This window comes from Capra hircus, chromosome 25 (genome assembly GCF_001704415.2).
Source record: "Capra hircus breed San Clemente chromosome 25, ASM170441v1, whole genome shotgun sequence".
Taxonomy (NCBI): domain Eukaryota; kingdom Metazoa; phylum Chordata; class Mammalia; order Artiodactyla; family Bovidae; genus Capra; species Capra hircus.
Genome location: NC_030832.1, coordinates 37,777,506 through 37,799,855, shown reverse-complemented (window position 1 = coordinate 37,799,855; position 22,350 = coordinate 37,777,506). Strand labels below are relative to the sequence as shown.

The 22,350-nt window shown below is 45.8% G+C and overlaps 1 protein-coding gene across 9 annotated transcripts; it reads left to right on the top strand.

Annotated features, from left to right (window-relative positions):
- On the top strand, positions 2,941 to 20,697 carry ZKSCAN5 (zinc finger with KRAB and SCAN domains 5). Of its 9 annotated transcripts, XM_018039873.1 has the most exons (8): positions 3,439 to 3,967; positions 4,213 to 4,733; positions 4,859 to 5,018; positions 11,196 to 11,334; positions 13,774 to 13,856; positions 14,087 to 14,222; positions 16,962 to 17,570; positions 18,371 to 20,697. In XM_018039873.1, the coding sequence occupies exons 6-8, from the start codon at positions 14,210 to 14,212 to the stop codon at positions 19,486 to 19,488; spliced, it is 1,740 nt and encodes a 579-aa protein (XP_017895362.1). In that variant the 5' UTR covers positions 3,439 to 3,967; positions 4,213 to 4,733; positions 4,859 to 5,018; positions 11,196 to 11,334; positions 13,774 to 13,856; positions 14,087 to 14,209; the 3' UTR covers positions 19,489 to 20,697. The 9 variants fall into 9 exon arrangements, with proteins under 9 accessions (XP_005697903.1, XP_005697904.1, XP_013830135.1 ...); XM_005697846.3 differs by lacking the exons at positions 3,439 to 3,967; positions 4,859 to 5,018 and adding an exon at positions 2,941 to 2,995 and having other exon boundaries at positions 4,216 to 4,733; XM_005697847.3 differs by lacking the exons at positions 3,439 to 3,967; positions 4,859 to 5,018 and adding an exon at positions 2,952 to 2,995.

Genomic DNA, 22,350 nt, shown 5'->3' with positions numbered 1-22,350 from the left:
ACACAACTAAAGCAACTTAGCACATGCACACTGTAGTTTAACATTTACATTAAATGAACTGCATTATTTAAGAAATGAAGAATTATCTAAGCTATGTATGTCTGTGTTTGTGCTCAGCTGTGTCTGAGTCTTTGTGATCCCAAGGACTGTAGTCTGCCAGGCTCCTCTGTCCGTGGGATTTCCCAGGCAAGAATACTGGAGTGGGTTGCCATTTCCTTCTCCAGGGGATCTTCCCAACCCAGGGATCAAACCGGCGTCTGCTGCTTGGCAGGTGAGTTCTTTACCACTGAGCCAACAGGGAAGCCCTATGTAAGTTGCATTAAGGGTAAATTCATTTAAAAAGCATTTGTTTAAGTAGAATTAGTGTCCTGATTTATGAATGCAAATTCCCAAGCAGGGTCAAGATTTCATACAACATATTTATGGACTAAAGTTTAACGTATAAACTTTAAAAATTATTTCCAAAGTTTTTGCAAAAGCACAGGTAGTCAATTTCTACTTTAGGTTCTAGCAGTTGAAGTGGCTGTACTAGTCTGTTGTGATCTGTTTTGATTGGATATTAATAGGACATGAAACAGGCAAAGGCAGATTTTTCAGGATTATTTTTTATGTTGAATGTGAAAGTGTTAGTTGCTCAGTCCATGTAAATATAATAAAATATCTTATATAATGCACATATACGCATATATACTACACTAGTGTGTGAGCTAAGTCACTTCAGTCCTGTCTGACTCTGTGACCCCATGGACTGTAGCCTGCCAGGCTCCTCCATCCATAGAATTCTCCAGGCAAGAATATTGGAGTGGGCTGCCAGTTTCTTCTCCATGGGATCTTTCCCACCCAGGGGTTGAACTCAGGTCTCCTGCATTGCAGGAAGATTCTTTACCATCTGAACCACCAGGGAAGCCCAATTTTTATGTTCAAAATCACTTTAAAAATTCACTACTCTCAAGGCTCATCTTTGTCATTTTACAAATCTGGAGCAACATGTGATCATTAATGAGATAACCTGTGGAATGTTCACATCTCATCTCCCTCGGCAGTTTGAAAGTCTCTGGAGGGCAGAAACTCTGCACAAGTCTACTTCTTCATCTGTGTGGGAATGCTATCACTATCTGGCAGGAAGTTAAAAGTTCTTTTCCCAGTATTGCAGGACAAGGCTTTGACTAGGATCAGCTTATCAAGGATGGTAAGGGAATTAGGACAGAATGCAAATTCACAAATAAAACTCTATGGCACAGGCAAATCTAGCTCCAGAAAATATCCATCTATGTAACTAGTAACGGAATCCAGAAGAGAATATTACGTACTATGAAGACAGTACAAGCATTTTTCATCTTCTCCCAGAGAGAGGAGATGTATTAATAGGTCTTCTTTCCTGTTGATTACCAGTTTGGCTCCAATAGTTCCAGTGTCTGGGTTGTATGACTGGATTCTGATCATGATTTAGTGATTGACTTAGCTCTTTTCTCCCTTTCTCCTGCAATGTAACTTTTGTCTTCACTTGCAGAACATCAAGTGCTTTCATCTGCTCCCACTGATATCACTGAATGATATATTTTTGTGTTCCCAATGCCTTTTCTGGTGCTTTTTTCATAGAAGTTAACTGAAGAAATGTCTCATCTTTAAAAAAAATAATTAAGTGCAAGTAAATAAAGTGAGAAAAGGAAAACAAAGTAGGGATAAGTAAGATGGGAGCCAGGGATAGGATGGGATTAGAACTTACCCACTGTACACTCCTGTATACTGACAAAAGATAGTTCATAGTTCTGCTTTGAGAAACCTCAGCAGCCAATTCAAGAAGAAAACAAGATCAGTTACATGAGCAAACTATTATAATGGCTTAGGAGAAATCGAGCTATTCTTAGTATCAAGAGGGTAGAGAAATTTATAGCCATAAGGGTCGCAAAGAGTCGGACACGACTGAAGCAACTTAGTACTCAAGCACGCCTCCACCCTATATAAGATGCTTTATTATTATTATTTTTTAATATAAGATGCTTTAAATACCTCTGACCCTCATTCCATGTTTCGGTTTGAGTGCTCCCGGTTTGCTGAAGTTTTAGTGTGTACACAATAAACTTTCACTAAATACTACTTCAGCGATTCAGTGGTTTCACGTCTGTTTTTTTTTTTTTTTTTTTTGGCCGGAACTTTTGACGATTCTAAATATAAAAAGTGAAACCATAAAAATACTACATTGCACAAACCGCAGTGTCAATTTAAGCCTCTCCAGCTATAGATCTCTTTGACGATAGTAGGAACGTTTTGCATTTCTTCATTCATAAGGTAGACCACGGCACAAGCAAGGCATTCTCAAAACCCTATCTCTGATTTGAGTGAAAATTCACAACGTACTATAAAAATAAAACTCCTGGGAGTATCGAAGGATTTGCTGTTGTTCAGTCGCTTAACTCGTATCCGGTTCTTTGCGACCCCATGGACTGCAGCAAATCAGGTTTCCTTGTACTTCACATCTCCCGGAGTTTGCTCAAACTCAGGTCCGTTGAGTCGGTGATGCCATCCAACCATCTCGTCCTCTGTCGTCCCCTTCTGCCTTCAGGATGATTTATGCCTTCTGATTCAGAGTGGAGTCAGTGAGCCTCATTCACTTCGTGACTTGTAAGACACTCTTGTCCTGTCTGTCGAGTAACTTCGCAAATGGATACAAAATGAGAGTACTAAAGATGGGACCCCTCTTGGCTAGAGAAGCCCTGAAAACACCGCTCCGTCCACTTCTCAAGAACGCGGACCTTCCGCCTTCTCTCCGCAGCCAGGAGGCGAGTCCCTCCGACACACTCAGGCCTCCACTGGGGCCTCTGAAGAAACGCCTCCCTGCTTCCCAGCACCGTGAGACTGAAGCTGCGAAGAGAGCCGCTGCCCTATTGGCTAGAGGGCGTGGCCCGCGCGGTGCTTCCTGGGAGTTGTAGTCCCCCGAGCCGCCGGGGCTCGGGTCTGACGTTAGATGTTTCCGCCGGCTGAGCTGACCGCTGCGGTAAGGAGGTGGGTGTGTCTGGAAACGGGGTGAGGGGAGTGGCGAGTGGATTCGGGTGTAGAAACCGAAGGGTCCATTAAAGAGAAGTGAAGCTTGCCGGCTCGCAGAAAGGTACGGACCTATTTCGAACTGCGGCGAAGAGCGCCGGGGGTGAGGGAGCGCAAGTTCCACGGCCAGACACTAGCAACTGTGGCCAAGCAAGCGCTCTGGACACCTAAGTCCCCGCCTCTGCCCCCACTCCAAGGAAAGGGGCGGACTCGGACTGTTTAAACGGCTCTGGCGTTGAGTGGGGGCAGAGAGTGGCTGTGTTTCCCACCCTGCTGTAGCTGCGTCTGGGTGGGCGGGGAACGGCCGTGTTGCTGGAGGTTGGACTGGGATCCATCTCCCAGCCGATTGGTCCACAGCCCTTCCGGGGGCGGGTCTTAGGGCGGAGCCTGGGGCGAGCACTTTCCTCCTGTGGCGAGGCAAGGACCTCCGGGATTCCTAGAGAGGACTCGGAAGTGCTCTCGTGGGGGCCGGGGGTGGGATTTCTGGCTCTACCCCGGCGGTCAGGAAAGCTTGGACATGCTTACTTCCGGCGAGGGAGTGTTGCGAAGTGTCGGCTTCGGCTTTTCTCTCCGCTTGTAAGAAGAAACCGGTCTTTCCCCACCCTTGGCTGCGGGAGCTTGGTCTTCTAGGAGAGCTCCCAGAGACGGGGGCCTTGAGCAAAAGAAATGGCCTTTGTGTCTAGTCGAGAGTCCTGTCTCTAACCTTGACCAGTCTGGTTTCTGTGGCTCGGGGTCAGGGGCGATGGTGCGCAATCCAGGTAAACCCTGGTTCTCTTCGGGACCCTTGAAATCTCCCGTTGGTCAACCAAGCTCTTTTGGCTTGAGGGACAAGACCAACTTTGACCACTGTAACGTTTTTGACCTCTGTTCCGACTCAAGTTTGGCTTGTGGTAGAGAGAAGGAGCGGCTGCGTCTGGACTAGTTAGTAAGTCGTCCTACTGTTTATATGAAATATAACGTTCTTCATCACTAAAATTGTATTTGATGAGGCCATAGGTCAGATTTTTATTGCTCTCTCTCCTGTACACTTTTTAAATATTAGAAATATTCTGTGTTGATCATTTTGTGGGTGGAGTGATCACGTTGTAAAGTTACTCTGCTGCATGGTCATCTTTAGGGTAGATGACCTCTTTGTCATCTCTTTGATAATAACGATTTCCAATATATCAGTAGGTTGCATAGTAATGAAGGTGTCCTTCAGAAGATCTGAGAGAGCAGAGAAACGGATTCGATCAGTGTAACCCAGCTTACCTGGAGCGAGATCCCGCTGAGTTGGAATGATAATGACAGGATCTGGGGAAGTTATAGACCTAGACCCTCCCTCGGAGACTTCACCAGAGCAAGAAGACCTTCTGATAGTGAAGGTGGAAGAAGAAGATTGCACCTGGATGCAGGAGTACAGTCCGCCGGCGTTCGAGACTTTTTACCAGCGCTTCAAGCACTTCCAGTACCACGAGGCGTCAGGCCCCCGGGAGGCCCTCAGCCAGCTCCGGGTGCTCTGCTGTGAGTGGCTGCGGCCAGAGCTACACACCAAGGAGCAGATCCTGGAGCTCCTGGTGCTCGAGCAGTTCCTGACCATCCTGCCTGAAGAGTTCCAGACCTGGGTGAGAGAGCATCACCCGGAAAGCGGAGAGGAGGCTGTGGCCGTGGTAGAAAATATACAAAGAGAACTAGAGGAACGTCAGCAACAGGTGAGTGAAGGAGGAGGCCTTAGAACAATGAGGAAGGAGGCAGAGAGTTCAGGAGCAGCTGAGCAGGGGTGAGGTCTTGAGCGCCCTGGTGCTTCATTCATATTCTTTTGTTCTCCTGGGATTAGGTCCACTGTGGAGATTTCCTGCCACTCCAGCAAAGAGAAGCAGTATCCATGTGTTAATCTGGAGAAGAGAGTCTGCGATTTTGTTTGTTTTAAATTACCCTGTTTGTTTTTTGAGTGACATGATACAAAATTCAAAAAGTGCATAAGGTTGTAATGAAAAGTAAGTGCCCCTCCCACCCCTAATTCCCCAGCTGCCTGAGTTCTCACCAGAGGCAACCATTGTCCCATGATACTTGTCTGTCCTTACAGAGGTACACTATTCTGTACATTATTAGCGTCTATGTGTATAACGTTTTTTAAAAAAACACAAATGCTTTTTACATCACTTTGCCCTTCTGCCTCTTGCTTTTTTTTCTTTTTTAAATGTATTTCGTGCTCTTTAAAAACTTTCTTATTGGCTGTGTTGGGTCTTCACTGGAGCAACGGGATCTTCTAGTTGTGCATGGACTCTCTAGTTGTGTGGTGTGGGCTCCAGAGAGTGTGGGCTTAAGTAGTTGTGCCCAGTCTTAGTTGCTCCTTGGCATGTGGGATCTTAGTTCCCAGACCAGGGATTGAACCCATGTCCCTTGCATTGCATGACAGATTCTTTAACCACTGGACCACCAGGGAAGTCCCAGCTTTTTTTCTTATAGTGTATCCTGGCTTGTTCTATGTCAATGCATAGAGTGCTGCCTCATATTCTTTGAAACTGCATTGTGTTACACTGTATGGATGTACAGTAATTTAAGGCTATTTAAGTTGTTCCTTTCGATTGTCTGTGAATCTTTAACAAACTTTGCTGCCACGAATATCCTTGCCATCCATTATTAGTTGCAGAATCAAAACTGAGAAGTCAGTTGTTGGCTCAGAGCCCATATGCATTTGTAGTTTGGATAGCTATTGACAGATTGCCCTCTGCAGAGGTTATACCAATTTATATCCCTGGCAGCCATGTATCAGAGAAGTTTTTTGCTCAAAGCCTGGTATCACAGTCTTATCCAACTTAGAGATTGTTGCCAATCTGAAAGACGCAGTATTCCATTTCTTTGCAAGTTTAACATGCCTTTTTTTCTTACTATGAGTGTGCTTGATCACTGTACATATTCTAAAAGGCTGTGCTTATGCTCTTTTTTGTGAATTCTCTGTATTCACCTGTTAGAAAAAGCAACCACTGGGTCTGCCATCTGAGTTGCAAGAGTTGTTTCCTCCTTTTGTTGTTTGTCTTTGCTTATGGAGATTTTTTTGCTTTGCTGGTTTTTCTTTTTCCTTTTTATGCAGTCAGTTTAAATCGTTTAATTTATGATTTCCGGGTTTTGTACCATAATTAGAAAGGCTGTCTCTGCTACAGTAATATAAGAAACCTTTCTCATTGTTTCTTCTCCATTGTGTGTTTGTTATTGTTTTTGTTTGACCCTTTGAAATGATTGATCTTTCTGGAATTCATTTTGAGTGGTGTGTTTGCAGTGTTTATAGCTCAGGTTTTTTTCGAGATGTCTATCCAGTTGTCCCAGCAACTTGTATCAGTTCATTTCAGTTCAGTCACTCAGTCGTGTCTGACTCTTTGCGACCCCATGAATCGCAGCACGCCAGGCCTCCCTGTCCATCACCATCTCCCGGAGTTCACTCAGACTCACGTCCATTGAGTCCGTGATGCCATCCAGCCATCTCATCCTCGGTCGTCCCCTTCTCCTCTTGCCCGCAATCCCTCCCAGCATCAGAGTCTTTTCCAGTGAGTTAGCTCTTCCCATGAGGTGGTCAAAGTACTGGAGTTTCAGCTTTAGCATCATTCCTTCCAAAAAATACCCAGGACTGATCTCCTTTAGGATGGACTGGTTGGATCTCCTTGCAGTCCAGGGGACTCTCAAGAGTCTTCTCCAACACCACAGTTCAAAAGCATCAATTCTTTGGCACTCAGCCTTCTTCACAGTCCAACTCTCACATCCATACATGACCACTGGAAAAACCATAGCCTTGACTAGACGGACCTTTCTTGGTAAAATAATGTCTCTGCTTTTGAATATGCTATCTAGGTTGGTCATAACTTTTCTTCCAAGGAGTAAGCGTCTTTTAATTTCATGGCTGCAGTCACCATCTGCAGTGATTTTGGAGCCCCCCCAAATAAAGTCTGACACTGCGTCCACTGTTTCCCCATCTATTTCCCATGAAGTGATGGGACCAGATGCCATGATCTTCGTTTTCTGAATGTTGAGCTTTAAGCCAACTTTTTCACTCTCCTCTTTCACTTTCATCAAGAGGCTTTTTAGTTCCTCTTCACTTTCTGCCATAAGGATGGTGTCATCTGCATATCTGAGATTATTGATATTTGTCCCGGTAATCTTGATTCCAGCTTGTGCTTCTTCCAGCCCAGCGTTTCTCATGATATATTCTACGTATAAGTTAAATAAGCAGGGTGACAATATTCAGCCTTGACGTACTCTTTTTTCTATTTGGAACCAGTCTGTTGTTCCATGTCCAGTTTCAACTGTTGCTTCCTGACGTGCATATAGGTTTCTCAAGAGGCAGGTCAGGTGGTCTGGTATTCCCATCTCTTTCAGAATTTTCCACAGTTTATTGTGATCCACACAGTCAAAGGCTTTGGCATAGTCAAGAAAGCAGAAATAGATGTTTTTCTGGAACTCTCTTGCTTTTTCCATGATCCAGTGGATGTTGGCAATTTGATCTCTGGTTCCTCTGCCTTTTCTTAACCCAGCTTGAACATCAGGCAGTTCACGGTTCATGTATTGCTGAAGCCTGGCTTGGAGAATTTTGAGCATTACTCTACTAGCGTGTGAGATGAGTGCAATTGTGCGGTAGTTTGAGCATTCTTTGGCATTGCCTTTCTCTGGGATTGGAATGAAAACTGACCTTTTCCAGTCCTGTGGCCACTGCTGAGTTTTCCAAATTTGCTGGCATATTCAGGGCAGTACTTTCACAGCATCATCTTCCAGGATTTGAAATAGCTCAACTGGAATTCCATCACCTCCACTAGCTTTGTTTGTAGTGATGCTTTCTAAGGCCCACTTGACTTCACATTCCAGGATGTCTGGCTCTAGATGAGTGATCACACCATCGTGATTATCTGGGTCGTGAAGATCTTTTTTGTACAGTTCTTCTGTGTATTCTTGCCACCTCTTCTTAATATCTTCTGCTTCTGTTAGGTCCAGACCATTTCTGTCCTTTATCGAGCCCATCTTTGCATGAAATGTTCTCTTGGTATCTCTAATTTTCTTGAAGAGATCTCTAGTCTTTCCCATTCTGTTCTTTTCCTCTATTTCTTTACATTGATCGCTGAGGAAGGCTTTCTCATCTCTCCTTGCTATTCTTTGGAACTCTGCCTTCAGATGCTTATATCTTTCCTTTTCTCCTTTGCTTTTCACTTCTCTTCTTTTCATAGCTATTTGTAAGACCTCCCCAGACAGCCATTTTGCTTTTTTGCATTTCTTTTCCATGGGGATGGTCTTGATCCCTGTCCCCTGTACAGTGTCACAAACCTCCGTCCATAGTTCATCAGGCACTCTGTCTATCAGGGGGCAGCAAAGGGGGCTGCAGCAGACCCTCCGCCAGACCCTGCAGCTGAGCTGAATGTTTGTCTTGCAGACAGGAGTGTTTGAATTTTTTTATTGCTTCTGTTAGGACAGGAAGTAAAGATTCCTGGTGCCATTTGGTTATTCCTTTGGTGCCTGAAATGGTAAAGAGTCTGCCTGCAGTGCAGGAAACCTGGGTTCAACCCCTGGGTTGGGAAGATTCGCTGGAGAAGGGAATGGCTACCCACTCCAGTATTCTTACCTGGAGAATGCCATGGACAGAGGAACCTGGTGAGCTACAGTCCATGGGGTCTTTAAGAGTCAGACAAGACTGAGTTAATAACACTAACACTAACACTGACTGACTTGTGGACAAACTTTACCCTACTCTTTTATAGTAATAAATATTCAAAATCCTAGTTTAAAGCAAAAAGCATTTTTATTTATTTTAAAAATACTTATTTATTTGGCTGTGCTGGGTCTTAGCTGTGGCATGTGATATCTTTAATTGCGGCATATGGGGTCTAGTTCCCTGACCAGGGCTCAAACCTGGGCCCTGCATGCTGGGAGTGCAGAATCATAGCCTCTGGACCACCAGCGAAGTCCCCCCAGAGCTTTTTTTTTTTTTTTTTCAGAGCGTTTTTAAATGGAGGATTTACAGCAGGTATTACACATTGACCTCTGTCATTGCGACATGCACCCCATCTGTGAAAGGAACACTCAGATCATTTCTGGGTGGGAATCAGGGATTTGAGGCCCAGAGGTGCAGGTTTTCCTAAGGGCCTGCTCAGCTCACTGTGTTTGCCTTTCTCCCTTCCTGCCCTCTGTATCCCTGACATTGTTCCTCATCTTTATCTCCAGGTAGTTCTTGTCTCTGGCAAGCCTTTTCCCAGGCGTATCCTGTGTCCCTCCTTATGGGTTTCTCTGTCCGCTTCTGGACCTCTGGGGCTGCTTCGCTTCTCTGGTGCCCAGGTGCCCTTTGGCGTTTTCTTCACTTGTCTTGAGCAGGTCTATAAGGAGACACACACATCCATGCAGAGTCATATTTGCCACAACTGTGTTGCAGCCGCCTCTTTTTTTGTTTTCCCTGTCTTTTTTTTTAAAAAACCTCTGCTTGTCCTCTCTGTCTTGGAGCAGCACTTTTTTTTTTTCTTCTGGCTTTGCAGCATGTAGGATTTTAGTTCCCTGACCAGGGGGCGAACCCTCACCCCTGCATCGGAAGTGCAGAATCTTAACCACTGGACCCCCGGGGAAGTCCCTAGCCACCTCTTAATGTAATTCCTATGCCGAGTTTTGTCAGGACCAGGAGGGTTAAAATTGAAAGTGCTTTTGAAAGATAAGGGAGGGTGAGAGGCGGGGAGAGCAATTCTATCTCAAAACAGGATCTGATTACCTGCTTCGATGGCATTGAGCTAGTACTTTTCAGAAGAGGCAGATTGTAGAGAGACTGGCTATGGATATCCTAAGGTTGTGTAATAGCAGAAAGATAGAGACACACCAGTCATGCACTAGTCCGTCTTGGCATTTGTCTGTGCTACTTGAACCTGGTCTTCTGGGTCTCTGAGTGTGATTGTTGAGTCCTGTGTTGATCTTTCCAAGCTCATTTCTCTTTTTTTTCCCACTTGACTAAACTTGGCCAACTCTGGCTTTCTGCCTGAGGGTCTTTGAGTATGTCACTTTATCTGCATGGGTCACTCCTCATTTTTCTCCTGGCTGACTCCTTTCATCCTCCAGGTGTCGACTTCAGTGACGACTCCTCAGAAAAGCCTTTGTTGGCTACCCAGTCTAACATAGGTCTCATCTGTTCTGCCTCATGGCATCGCGTTCTCTTTCTGACATGTAATACAGTTTATAATTGTGTGTTTATTTGTGTGTCAGTGTATTTAATGGAAGATGTCTTCAACTAGACATAGGCCATGTTTATTCAGCCACTGTGTAATTAGTCCTGGATTGTTGTAGACACACAGGTAATACTTGGGCAAAGAATGAATGAAAGAATAATGTGAACTTGCTGGACTCCTTTCTTCAGTTTAGTTCAGTCGTTTAGTTGTGTCTGACTCCAACCCCGTGGACTGCAGCACGCCAGGCCTCCCTGTCCATCACCAACTCCCGGAGTTCACTCAAACTCATGTCCATTGAGTCGGTGATGCTGTCCAGCCATCTCATCCTTTGTCTTCCCCTTCTCCTCCCGCCTTCAGTCTTTCCCAGCATCAGGGTCTTTTCAAATGAATCAGTTCTTCACATCAGGTGGCCAAAGTATTGGAGTTTCAGTTTCAACATTAGTCCTTCCAATGAATATTCAGGACTGATTTCCTTTAGGATAGACTGGTTGGATCTCCTTGCAGTCCAAGGGACTCTCAAGAGTCTTCTGCAGCACCACAGTTCAAAAGCATCAATTCTTAGGCACTTAGCTATAGTCACATCCATACATGACTACTGGAAAAATCATAGCCTTCACTAGACAGACCTTTGTTGGCAAAGTAATGTCTCTGATTTTTAATATGCTGTCTAAGTTGGTCATAACTTTTCTTGTAAGGAGTAAGTGTCTTTTAATTTCATGGCTGCAGTCACCATCTGCAGTGATTTTGGAGCCCCCCAAAATAAAGTCTGTCACTGTTTCCCCATCTATTTGCCATGAAGTGATGGGACCAGATGCCATGATCTTCGTTTTCTGAATGTTGAGCTTTAAGCCAACTTTTTCACTCTTCTCTTTCACTTTCATCAAGAGGCTCTTTAGTTCTTTGCTTTCTGCCATAAGGGTGGTGTTATCTGTATATCTGACTCTTTCTTAGCCCTTCCTGTAACGTGCTGATTAATGTGGTTGTGATTGGCAGATTGTGGCGTGTCCTGAAGGGCTTCCTCCGAAGAGCGTGCCACCTGGAGCCAGGCCTGAGTCCTTCAGTCACCAGCTTCTGCCTGTGGATCCCCAGGCTGAACATGAGCCACAGAGGCCTCATCTTCTGGAGGAAGACGGTTAGAATCTGGGCTTCCATGGGATGGGTGTGGGCATCCTGGCTGTGTGGGTAAGCTGTTCTTGTAGTGAGAGACCTAGGTCCGGGCAGCCTCTCCGCAGTTAGCATCATCTGGAGGTGGGGAAGGGTTGGGGTGGGGAATCGAGTCCTTGGTCAGCTTGGAGGCCGGCTAGGAGCTGTACTAATATCCAGTGCCATGTGAAACCTATATTGAGGCTGAAGAGAAGTCTAAGTACAGGTACTGTTAAAAGATCTAGAAGTCTTTTATGAAAGTATCCTTGTGGTTTTGCAATGGTTTTCCAACTCTCCATCATTCATTTTGTTGTCCTAAGGCTCACGTTGACAAAGCCCTCCAGTTCCTAACTGCACTTCTGTCTGTTCCGCCATTCGTATGAAATCTGATTTTAAGCTGTGTTTCACAAGGACCTTTAGAGCATCTGACCTCTCTTTCTCTCCTTCAGTCCCTCTCACCCTCACCTCACTGTTACTAACCTCTATGAGACATGTCAAGGAGGAAAAGTGCACACCTAGTATCTCATTTATGAGGATATATGTCCACAAGTCTGTCATCTCTAATCAGAATCTCTTGCTATGGGCTATCGAGTCTTTCTTTTTTTATTTGGCCAAGCCCTGCTGCCTGTGGGATCCTTGTACTCCAACCAGGGATCGAACCCATGTCCCCTGCATTGGAAACACAGAGTTTTAACCACTGGACCATCAGGGAAGTCCCTGGATATATTTTAGAATTTACAATTTTTAAGATTTACTAAGATGGTCTGATTTATATACCATCCGGATTGGAGGTGGGACCCCATATTGGTTGTATTGTTTGGTTGCTAAGTTGTGTCCAACTCATTTGTGTCACTTCTCTTTTCTGCCCTGTTGGCCAGACCCAGCCAGTTTGCTTATTCCAACAGAAAATACTAGGTTGGGGGGTTGGTTTGATGCTCTGGGGCAGGCTGCACCCTCATGCCTTTGATGGCACTGAGGGCTAGTTTTCTGTCCCTGGGACTCATTTCAGCTTGAGAGGGCCAAGGTCATTTTCTTAAAAGCTAGAAACAGTGGGTTTCACAGGAACTTCAAAAAATACGAGTGGACTTATTTAGGATGTATTATTCTAATTATTCCAGTTATATTGGAAAGTAGTCTGTATTCATAATTACTACTTCGGTGTAGACTGTGTTCATCCCTTTCTTTCACGCCTTCTTTTGACTCTAGCCACACTGCTGGGTTCAGATCCATCTCTGTTTCTGGCTTTCACCTCTAACCATTGTCTCCTCTTTTTTGGGTCTTTGCTCATCTTCCTAGTCCTGGGATACAAGCAGGCTCCATATGCATATGTTAATACATCTCTAGGACCCGGGACACCATAGGAAGGTCTGAGTCATCAGGTGAAAGGGTAATAGCAGGTGGATCTGTCCAGGTCAGGGTGCCTGAGGCAGGTCCGGATGCACCATGAATCTCAGACAAAGGAGCAGCAGAGGTGACAGCAGAGGGTCAGATGGTCACCAGCATCTGGAGACCAGACCCTCCAGGCGTTGCTCGGGTGGGTCACTGTGCTGGGAAGGCACCTTTATCCCACCTCGTTCCATCCCACCCCTCCTTCCAGAGTCACTTCCTGTGGAAAGGCTTTCCTGCTGCTCCCACCTCCTGCTGTCCACTGCAGATGCCCCCGGTCTGTTCCTGCTGGAACTTGGGTGAACCTTGAGGATAATGCTCTCTGCCCTCTGGCAGTAAGGCTTCCAGTCGGCCCTCCCCCTCAGACAGTGAGGTTTTGGAAGGCAAGATTTGCTTTATCTGCCTGTTCTCATAACACACAGAGTAGATTTACTTGTAGACCAACTAGGACGCAAACTAGTCGGCTGTCTGTGAACCAACCACAGTCATTTTTTGAAGGGAGAGAGGGTGGACTGAGGCCTTGCTGATGATCCAAGTGTGGTCCCAAGAGTGGCAGTGCCAGCGTCACCTGGCTAGTCAGAAACGCACGATATGGGGACCACCCCGTTACCCTTGAGGCAGAAGCTACCCTGTACCAAGACCCCCAGCTGATGTGTTTGTACCTTAAAGCTCGAGAGGCCCTGGGCTCTTGGCGGTGCTTCAGCTTCATGGAACATGTGGGCCTGTGGATATTCTTCGAGGTGATGAGGTCTGACCTTGGCTGGGCAGAGAGCATCCTTTCTAGGGGAATGGTCCCATCCCCAGTCAGCAGCGGGACTATCCTGACTGCTTAACCACAGCAGGGACCCTGGTGTTTTCAGGGGAAGGCTGAGTACAGGGTAGGTGTGGGGTCCCCGAGTGTAGAACGTCTTGATGGCCAACCAGAAGAATATGGCCTCAGTGCCACAGGGCACCATGGTGGTTTCTTGAGAAAAAGCAGAACATGATGGCAGTTGGAACTGGGCAGAGATTCTCACTGACTCCTCTTTTTCTCCCCTCGCAGCGCTTCCTGCTCTCCAAGTTTCCTCCCTTCCCCTGAAGGACAGCCAGGAGCTGACAGCCTCGCTCCTCTCCACTGGGTCCCAGGTGAGCCAGCGTCCCTGTGCCCACGCCAAGGGACCCACGTCGGTTCTTGGGCATGTAGCTGCCTTAAGCCTGACTCTGTATCAGGGTTCTATCTCTTTAACCAGAGACAGAGCTCGTCTGGGTTTGTGGTCACTGTCTTTTCCTGGTCCGCTCCCCCCACCCTCCGTGAAGCACAGTCCCTCCCCTCTGAGCCTAGGGAATGAGGATTTAGTGGCGATCTCGTATTTCAGAAGTTGGTGAAAATTGAAGATGTGGCGGACGTGGCTGTGTCCTTCATCCTGGAAGAATGGGGACATTTGGACCAGTCCCAGAAGTCCGTCTATAGGGATGACCGGAAGGAGAATTACGGGAGTATGACTTCCATGGGTAAGAATGATTTCATTTGTGTGGTGCAGGACATCTTCAATTTGTTATCCATAAAGAGTATTTCTAGCATGTCCAGTAAAAGCATGCATGTTATGTTTATTTATTTAAATTTTATTTTATGTCGGATATAGTTGGTCAACAGTGTCGTGTTAGTTTTAGGCGTACAGCACAGTGGGTGTTATACGTGTATGCATGTAATTGCTATGATTTTGGCTGTTTTGTTTTTCTGTGAGAGCAAATCAGCTTTCTCCATCTCTCTCTCTCTCTTTTTTTCTTATTCAGCTTATTCTTATTATTTCCATCATAATAAGAGTATGATTGGAGTAGGAAATGGCAACCCACTCCAGTATTCTTGTCTGGAAGATTCCATGGACAGAAGAGCCTGGTGGGCTACAGTCCATGGGGTTGCAAAGAGTTGGACATGACTGAGCACGCCAAGAGAATGATGGAGACCTGATAGTGCCTTGGGGATAGTATTTGCAATCAGGCAAATGTTATGTTTAGCTTAAAACTACAAAATTGGATCTTAATAGATTTGCAGTAGTGATCATACTCTGTTCCTTGACAAATTAAGTCATTGTTAACTGAGTAATTCTCATTTGGGAAGCATCTCACACTTTGCTGAATAACTGTTTGGTGAAGTAGTTATAATTTTTCTAATAACTACGAATAAAAGTAGCATTCTTCTTTTTCTTCCCCCTCATGTATGGTTGGCTAGTTCACTCCATTGGGCTTCCTGATGGCTCAGATGGTAAAGAATCTGCCTGCAGTGCCGGAGACCTGGGTTCGATCCCTGGGTTGGGAAGATGCCCTGTAGGAGGGCGTGGCAGGCCACTCCAGTATTCTTGCCTGGAGAATCCCCATGGACAGAGGAGCCTGGCAGGCTACAGTTCACAGGGTCGCAAAGAGTTGGACATGACTGAGCAACTAGGCACAGCACACCACATGCATGGGTGGCTAATTCACTCCATTACTGTTCTCAGATCACTGGTACCTGTGTGACATTCGCCTTGGCATCTGCATTTCACATGTCTTATCCCTTCTTGCATTTTGTGCCCCAGATGAGATTTTCAACTTATTTCAAGTTAATGATCTTGGAAACTAATATTTGGCTGTGCTACCTGGAGCAATTATAGAGAACCTCAGCACTATGGCAAATATTTTGAAGCTTATGGTTTGTAGCCTCTTTTGAATGAATTCTTTGGGAAGAGTCACTGTCAGGCACGCTGGTGGAGTTTAGATGGAATCCATCCACTATAAGCCCAAATTTCTTTTGAAAAGCATTATCCCAGTTTACATTGTCCGAGGGTTTAGTGCACTCACAGGCTTTTATTTAAAAAGGAACATTTCCTACTGCTCTTTCAGATTTTCTGTTTCCTTTATTACTATTGATATATATTTGTATTTTCTTTGAGTTATTTGTACATGCCCTCTGCTTACTTGTCTATTGGGATCTTAGTGGTAGTCTCAAGGAATTGGTTATGTAGTATAACTATTATATTTAATGCAAATTTCGTTCATTCCCTACAATTAATTTCTTGGTCTAATTTGAGCCAGTATTGTTTGATCTTTTTCAGTCACTTTATAGGCATTTAATGGGTTTCAGAGTTGCAGAACTTGGCACACTTCTGCTGCGTATTATTCTCCAAGCTGTGTTGAAGTCTTTGTTATCTTAGCTAGTTAATGCGTTCATCATTCAGCTGTGCTGGGTCTTCCTTGCTGCGGCGGCTTTTGTCTAGTTGCTGCTCTCCAGTTGTGTGAGGGCTTCTCCCTGCAGTAGCTTCTCTCATTTCAGAGCACAGGCTCGAGGGCACAGGCTCAATAGCTGCGGGGCAACAGGCTTAGTTGCCCCACTGCATGTGGGATCTTCCTGGACCAGGATCAAACATTTGGATGTAGCTGTTGAGAAGAATGAGTAGGAAACTAGCTAACCTTAGAAACGCAGGATACCAGACAGGGTACCAGGGAGGTTTTATATAATGTTTGAAAACAATTTTTCTCTTTACAAAAAAATCTTTTTAGAAAGTTCTCAATGGGCTATGATCTATCTCTCTAGCCTTTAAAGAAACATTTCTATTTTCTGTGAACCACTGAAAGTTTATCTTTGGAGACTCTATTAAATTCCCATGTTTTGAGTGAAATATGAGTTGCTGATGCAGTTACGCGGGGAATGGACTGCAGCCTTTTAAGTGTCTCTTTCATCAGTGACCACCGAGCGGTGCTCTAGCTCTCAATAGTCATAGGGCCTCTCCAGGTGTAGAAAGAGTGCTTTTTTCCCTTGAGACTGATTCACACCCAACTGAGATTCTTTGGGGATTGGAAAAGCTAGAGAGATCCTTTTTCTTCTCTGGGCTGTGAATGAATAGGGAGGGGAAGGTGAGGACTGGGTTAGCAACATCACCCAGCATCAGCTTTTACTGCGAATAGTTAACACAGCACAGGTGTTCACAAACAGCTACCGGACGGAAGTCCTGTACCAAGAGGAAGTCATTGTCCTTAAATGAAATGACTGTTCTTCCAGCCTCATCCCACTGATCCATTCCTGCTGGCTCTGTCTTTCCTTTCCTGCCTCACTTTCCAACTTAGCTGATCCTCATCCCATGCCTGTATTGTGAAGTCATTTTGCAGATGGCTTTACAAAGTCGTGCCGTGCTTGTACTTGTTGGTTTCATGTAATTTTCCTCTATTCCTGAATGCAGGGAGTAAGCTAACGTTTCCATTTTTCCTCTGTCATCTCAGATTATGAGTCCAGAAATGACAACGTGGAACTCACAGTAAAGCAGATTTCTGATGAAGCTGAATCATCCTGGATGACTTCAGGAGGCCCTGAAAGAATTGTTCCCCTGAGTCAAGAGTTTGGAGAAGTAAGCGACCTTCACAGCATGGTAGAAAGGTGGCAGGTCCACCCACCAGTGGGGAGATCAAGGCAAACCCCTCCCCAGAAGAGAGAGCTCAGGGCCATCACCGACGTGACCCGGAAGCCACCCACCAGCGGCGAGAGGGGGCACAGGTGTAATGACTGTGGGAAGTTCTTCCTGCAGGCTTCCAACTTCATCCAGCACCGGCGAATCCATACGGGCGAGAAGCCCTTCAAATGTGGCGAGTGCGGGAAGAGCTACAACCAGCGTGTGCACCTCACCCAGCACCAGCGTGTCCACACCGGCGAGAAGCCCTACACGTGCCAGGTGTGCGGCAAGGCCTTCCGTGTCAGCTCCCACCTGGTCCAGCATCACAGCGTGCACAGCGGCGAGCGGCCCTACGGCTGCCCTGAGTGCGGGAAGAGCTTCGGGCGCCACTCGCACCTGATCGAGCACCTCAAGCGCCACTTCAGAGAGAAATCCCAAAGATGTAGGTGTGAGCAGTTGGTCTTCGGAGCGTAAACGAGGCAGGAATTGTTTTATCAGCTTAGAACCATCCGACAGATGGGTGGGGATGGTGGCAGCTGTAGAAGGCTGGGACGGAGAGTTACCCTCTGTTTTATTATCACTTTGCTGTATGGCTTGTTTTTTTTTTTTTTAATATTAATTTGGCTGCTCTGGGTCTTAGTTGAACTTAGTTTGAACTCTCAGTCTCAGCATGTGGGGTTTAGTTCCATGACCAGGGACTGAACCTGGCCCCTTGCATTGGGAGCACAGAGTCTTAGCCACTGGACCACCAGGGAACTCCCAACATTTCTTCTGGCTCATTTCTCCTTTTTCCTGGCTCCTAATTGGATATTCTTCCAACTCCATATCCCCCTCATATACCTTTGCTTCCCATTCTCCAGGTCTTCATCAGTCCTCACCATCTTGTGTGTATCTTTGTTCTGTCTCATTCTCTCTCCATGGCTTATATTGGGGTGAGGGTCCCTTCCACATTTCCTACCGCCTCTCCCGTGTTGGAATTCCTTTCTCTCCTCTCTGTGTATTAACAGTGTTTGGCTTTTCCCTATGACTACCTGTCCTCAGTCTTTCTCATCACCCTCCCAAGTAAGCTCTCTATTCTTTATCTTGTTCGCTGAACAGACACCAAAGCACATACGTGCTCCCCTCCTCCTTCGTTACTCCTATTACATCATAGTTTCATCTGATTATCCTCTCTTTCCTGCTAGTTTCCTTTTCTTCCTTAAAAGGACCGATAATGTTTTCATTTCCTCTTGACTTTTGCAGGCGGCAATAGAAGAGGTAAGAATACAAAACTGAATGTTAAGAAGAAAATTTCAGAGTTTTCAGAAGCGGACATGGAACCCACAGGTAGACTCCAAAGAAATGTGTCTCCAGTTCAAGATTTTGGAGAAGGCCACGAGCACCAGGGCAAGTTGGAGAGAAAGCAGGGAATGCCCATCAAGGAGATACTAGGACAGCCCTCTTCAAAGAGGATGAATTTCAGCGAAGTCACCTATGCCCACAAAAAGCCCTCCACTGGAGAGAGACCCCATAAATGTAATGAATGCGGGAAGAGCTTTATTCAGAGCGCACATCTTATCCAGCATCAGCGAATACACACCGGGGAGAAACCATTTAGGTGCGACGAGTGTGGGAAAAGCTACAATCAGCGTGTGCACCTGACTCAGCATCAGCGGGTCCACACTGGGGAGAAGCCCTACACCTGCCCCTTGTGTGGGAAAGCCTTTAGAGTGAGGTCCCACCTGGTTCAGCATCAGAGTGTGCACAGCGGGGAGAGGCCCTTTAAGTGTAACGAGTGTGGGAAAGGCTTTGGGAGACGTTCACACCTTGCTGGGCATCTGAGGCTCCACTCGAGAGAGAAGCCCCACCAGTGTCATGAATGCGGAGAAGTCTTTTTTCAGTACGTTAGCCTCATTGAACACCAGGTGCTCCACATGGGCCAGAGAAATGAACAGAATGGTGTTTGCGAGGAAGCATACAGCTGGAACTTAACGGTGATCGAAGATAAGAAGCTTGAGTTGCAAGAGCAGCCTTATAAGTGCGACGTGTGTGGCAAAGCCTTTCATTATAGTTCAGACCTCATTCAGCATTACAGAACTCATACTGCAGAGAAAACCTATACATGTGATCTGTGTGGAGAAAGCATCGGCCAGTGTCCCCACATCAAACAACATCCTAAAAGCTATTCCAGCCTGAAAGCCCATCAGTGTAATGAATGTGGCAGAGGCTTCACTCTGCAGTCACATCTCAATCAACATCAGAGGATCCACACTGGTGAGAAACCCTTTCAGTGTAAAGAATGCGGCATGAGTTTCAGTTGGAGTTGTAGCCTCTTTAAACATCTGAGAAGTCACGAGAGGACAGATCCCATAAAGACCTGAAGTGTCTAGAGGTTCCTATCGTAGAACAGCTCTTACACAATTTTAGAGACGCCTTCCTGAAGAGTAACCCTATTCCTATAACGAATGTAGTCACAACCTCAAGCATCTTCTTCAGCATAGCCATCAAACCTACAGATATGCTGAGATCCTTCAGTTAGAACTTAGGACACTGGAACATCCACAGCAAGTACACATCTGCTTTCCCAGTGGGAAATGCTTTCGCTTACGTGTTCATGTGCGAGAGTCTAGATGGAAGAGAACGATATGGTGGGTGGGGGGAGGCCCTCAGAAGGCACTCATTCTTCACGTGAATCTCAGAACATTGACACTGGGAGAAGCCTCATGAACTCAGTAGAAATAAGCTTCATTTGTAGTTTCTGCCTTGTTTGACAGCTAATCTGTTCAGGGAAGAGCACAGTGAAAGAGAGAAATTTCAGCATGATCTTGGTGTTGGTATCTCAGCAACGAAATTTAGCGGTAATGCCAGCCACTGGAATGCTCCAGGTGTCATTCCCATGTTGAGTATTTTAAAACCTTTGAAAAGAAATTGATTTTTAAAGTATTTATATCTGGGCAAAAACGAGGTTCAGAGGCTAGATGGTATGTGTTCTTACTGCCTTATTCAGTCAACAGCTTCTCCATGAAACACACTCTACCTTTTTGTTTTGTCTTTGATTCTCCTGGCACCACGATTAGCTAGTAGAAAAGAAGTTATGTTTGTAAATTCAGGAGAAGCTGTGTTGATCTGTCTCGTCTTAGGGAGAGGGGAGTGGGACCTTTGGGTAATAGAGCTGATAGGCCAGGCTGTGGACTGTTTTTTGTTGTTACCACACAAATGAGGGTGGCTTTATCCACAGAAGGAGTTGGGCCAAATTGAATTGAGAATTGAGTTGTGGCCCAAGCAGTATGTGCGCTAACTCCCAGTTGCCCTGAAATGGATCTCCCCCATAGGACAGTGGATAAAGAATGAGTTTCAACTTGGGTTGCTACTGGATTTGAAAGGAAACATTCATAGAAGCAGGGAGGTCCTGGTCTGGTGCGCCCTGCCTTTCAGGTCTCAGAAGGAGTGGTGGGGAAAGATGATGACATGGAGGAGGGTTAACCGGAACCTGTTTGCTAGAGAGATGTTGAAAGGCTTTTGGGCACTGCTGAAGTCCTGCTTCTGCTGATGGCCTGAATTACAATAAACACCTAATGAATACCTGTTCATTGTGTGTGTTGTGCACTGGTGCCCAGGCCAGGTCCCCTTTTCCAGGCTGCCATACCTGTCTCCCAGCTGCTCTTGAGTTTTGGCCGCCAGGTGCTCACAGCTCACGCGGTTCTCTGGAGGCTCAGGTGAAGAGAGCTGTCCACCCAGGAGTCAGCTGCCCACCCCACTCCCAGCCAATGACTGGCTGATACAGGGTTACAAAGGCTGGTTCACTCGCCTCCGGGTGGGAAGCAGGTGCAGCATGCTCCAGACCCACCCTTTGTGGATCAGGCAGAGGCAAGACTGGTTATCAGACCCCATCCATTCTCTTGTCCTCTGTGCTGTCTCATCCCCTTCTCCCCTTCCTGTCCTCAACAAGCCACATGGGTATAAATGCTTGTCTCAGGCTTTGCTTTAGGCAGCCTGATCTGAGGCGTATGGTGCCATGAACTGTCTGAAAGAATGGGCTGGCCACTCACCACGAGGCAACAAGGACCTGTCACCAGTGGTGGGCGGAACACTAGTAGTCCCAGGCCTGTGGTGGCCATTCAGTTGGGAGACACTCACTTTGGTGAACTGGGATGGAATACAGATAGGAAGGGATACACCAATTTGGGTAAGTTTTGAGGAACAAAATGAAAATGATTGTGGAGTTGAGTGGCTCTGGCTGAAAGCCACTGATTGCTTAAAGAGAGAAAATGACACTCGGGGCAAATATCCACCAACTTAATATATGAGTGTCAGAGGGCCTCCTTGGAAGCATTTAAAGGGACTTGTCACCTACAAACACAGAGCTAAAGGTGATTTAGACTTAAAGGTGATTTAAGACAATTGAGAATGACAACTTCAGTAAAGCCTGGTGTTAATGTCCACTGTGCTTTAAACATCATGCTAAGTGCTTTATGTGGATCACCGCACTTAATCCTCACATTATGCAACGGTTTCACTTAATAGCACTTTCATTTTACAGTTGGGGAAAACTTGACATTCAGAGCAGTTAATTCATTTGCCCAAAGTAACACAGCCAATAAGTGGCAGAGTGAGTATTTGAATCATGGTCACTTTGCCTCCAAAAGCTAAGCTCTTAAGCACCAAACTATACTATGTCTTAGATGATTAAACATTATGAAGTGATGAAACTTCTTGTCAGTTTATTTTGATCCAAACGGTAAAAACATTAATAGAATCTTGTAAAGGGTTTGATCACCATTCAGTTGTAGACATGTGCATGCAGCAAGTGCTTAATAACTGTGTTAAACTGGAGAGAACACTTCCTGGCAGCTTCCTTTCTACATGAAACTCTTCCACTGATGGGTTCATTGCATCCTGAGGCAGCCTCTTCCCTTTAAAAACACCTCTGATTGCCAGAAACTCCTTAGTGAGCTGAAAACTGCCAACCCGCAGGCTTACATCTCTTAGTTGCAGAAAAAAAGTTATGAGCTGAACATTTGTGAAGTTTTTTTCGCTGCTACTCAATCATCACATCCATCATCATCTTACCTTGCAAACCTCCCAAAGCGAAGGGAAACAGACCACTGGGGTCATATATTTTGTCTGGTCAGTTTGAGGCAAGTTAGAGCAATCTGGATCAGGACAGTAGACCTGCGCATGGAGCACACAGGTCGAATTCTACAGTAACGTTTGCCACAGTACTGGGGCAGGGAGGAAGACTG

What these genes read in the sequence shown, in the direction of transcription:
- ZKSCAN5 (XM_005697846.3), top strand. Translation starts at nt 4,320, where the DNA reads ATGATAATGACAGGATCTGGGGAAGTTATAGACCTAGACCCTCCCTCG. An exon ending in TCATCTTCTGGAGGAAGACG is followed by an intron (nt 11,335 to 13,773) that starts GTTAGAATCTGG and finishes CTCCCCTCGCAG; the next exon opens with CGCTTCCTGCTCTCCAAGTT. An exon ending in TCCTCTCCACTGGGTCCCAG is followed by an intron (nt 13,857 to 14,086) that starts GTGAGCCAGCGT and finishes CTCGTATTTCAG; the next exon opens with AAGTTGGTGAAAATTGAAGA.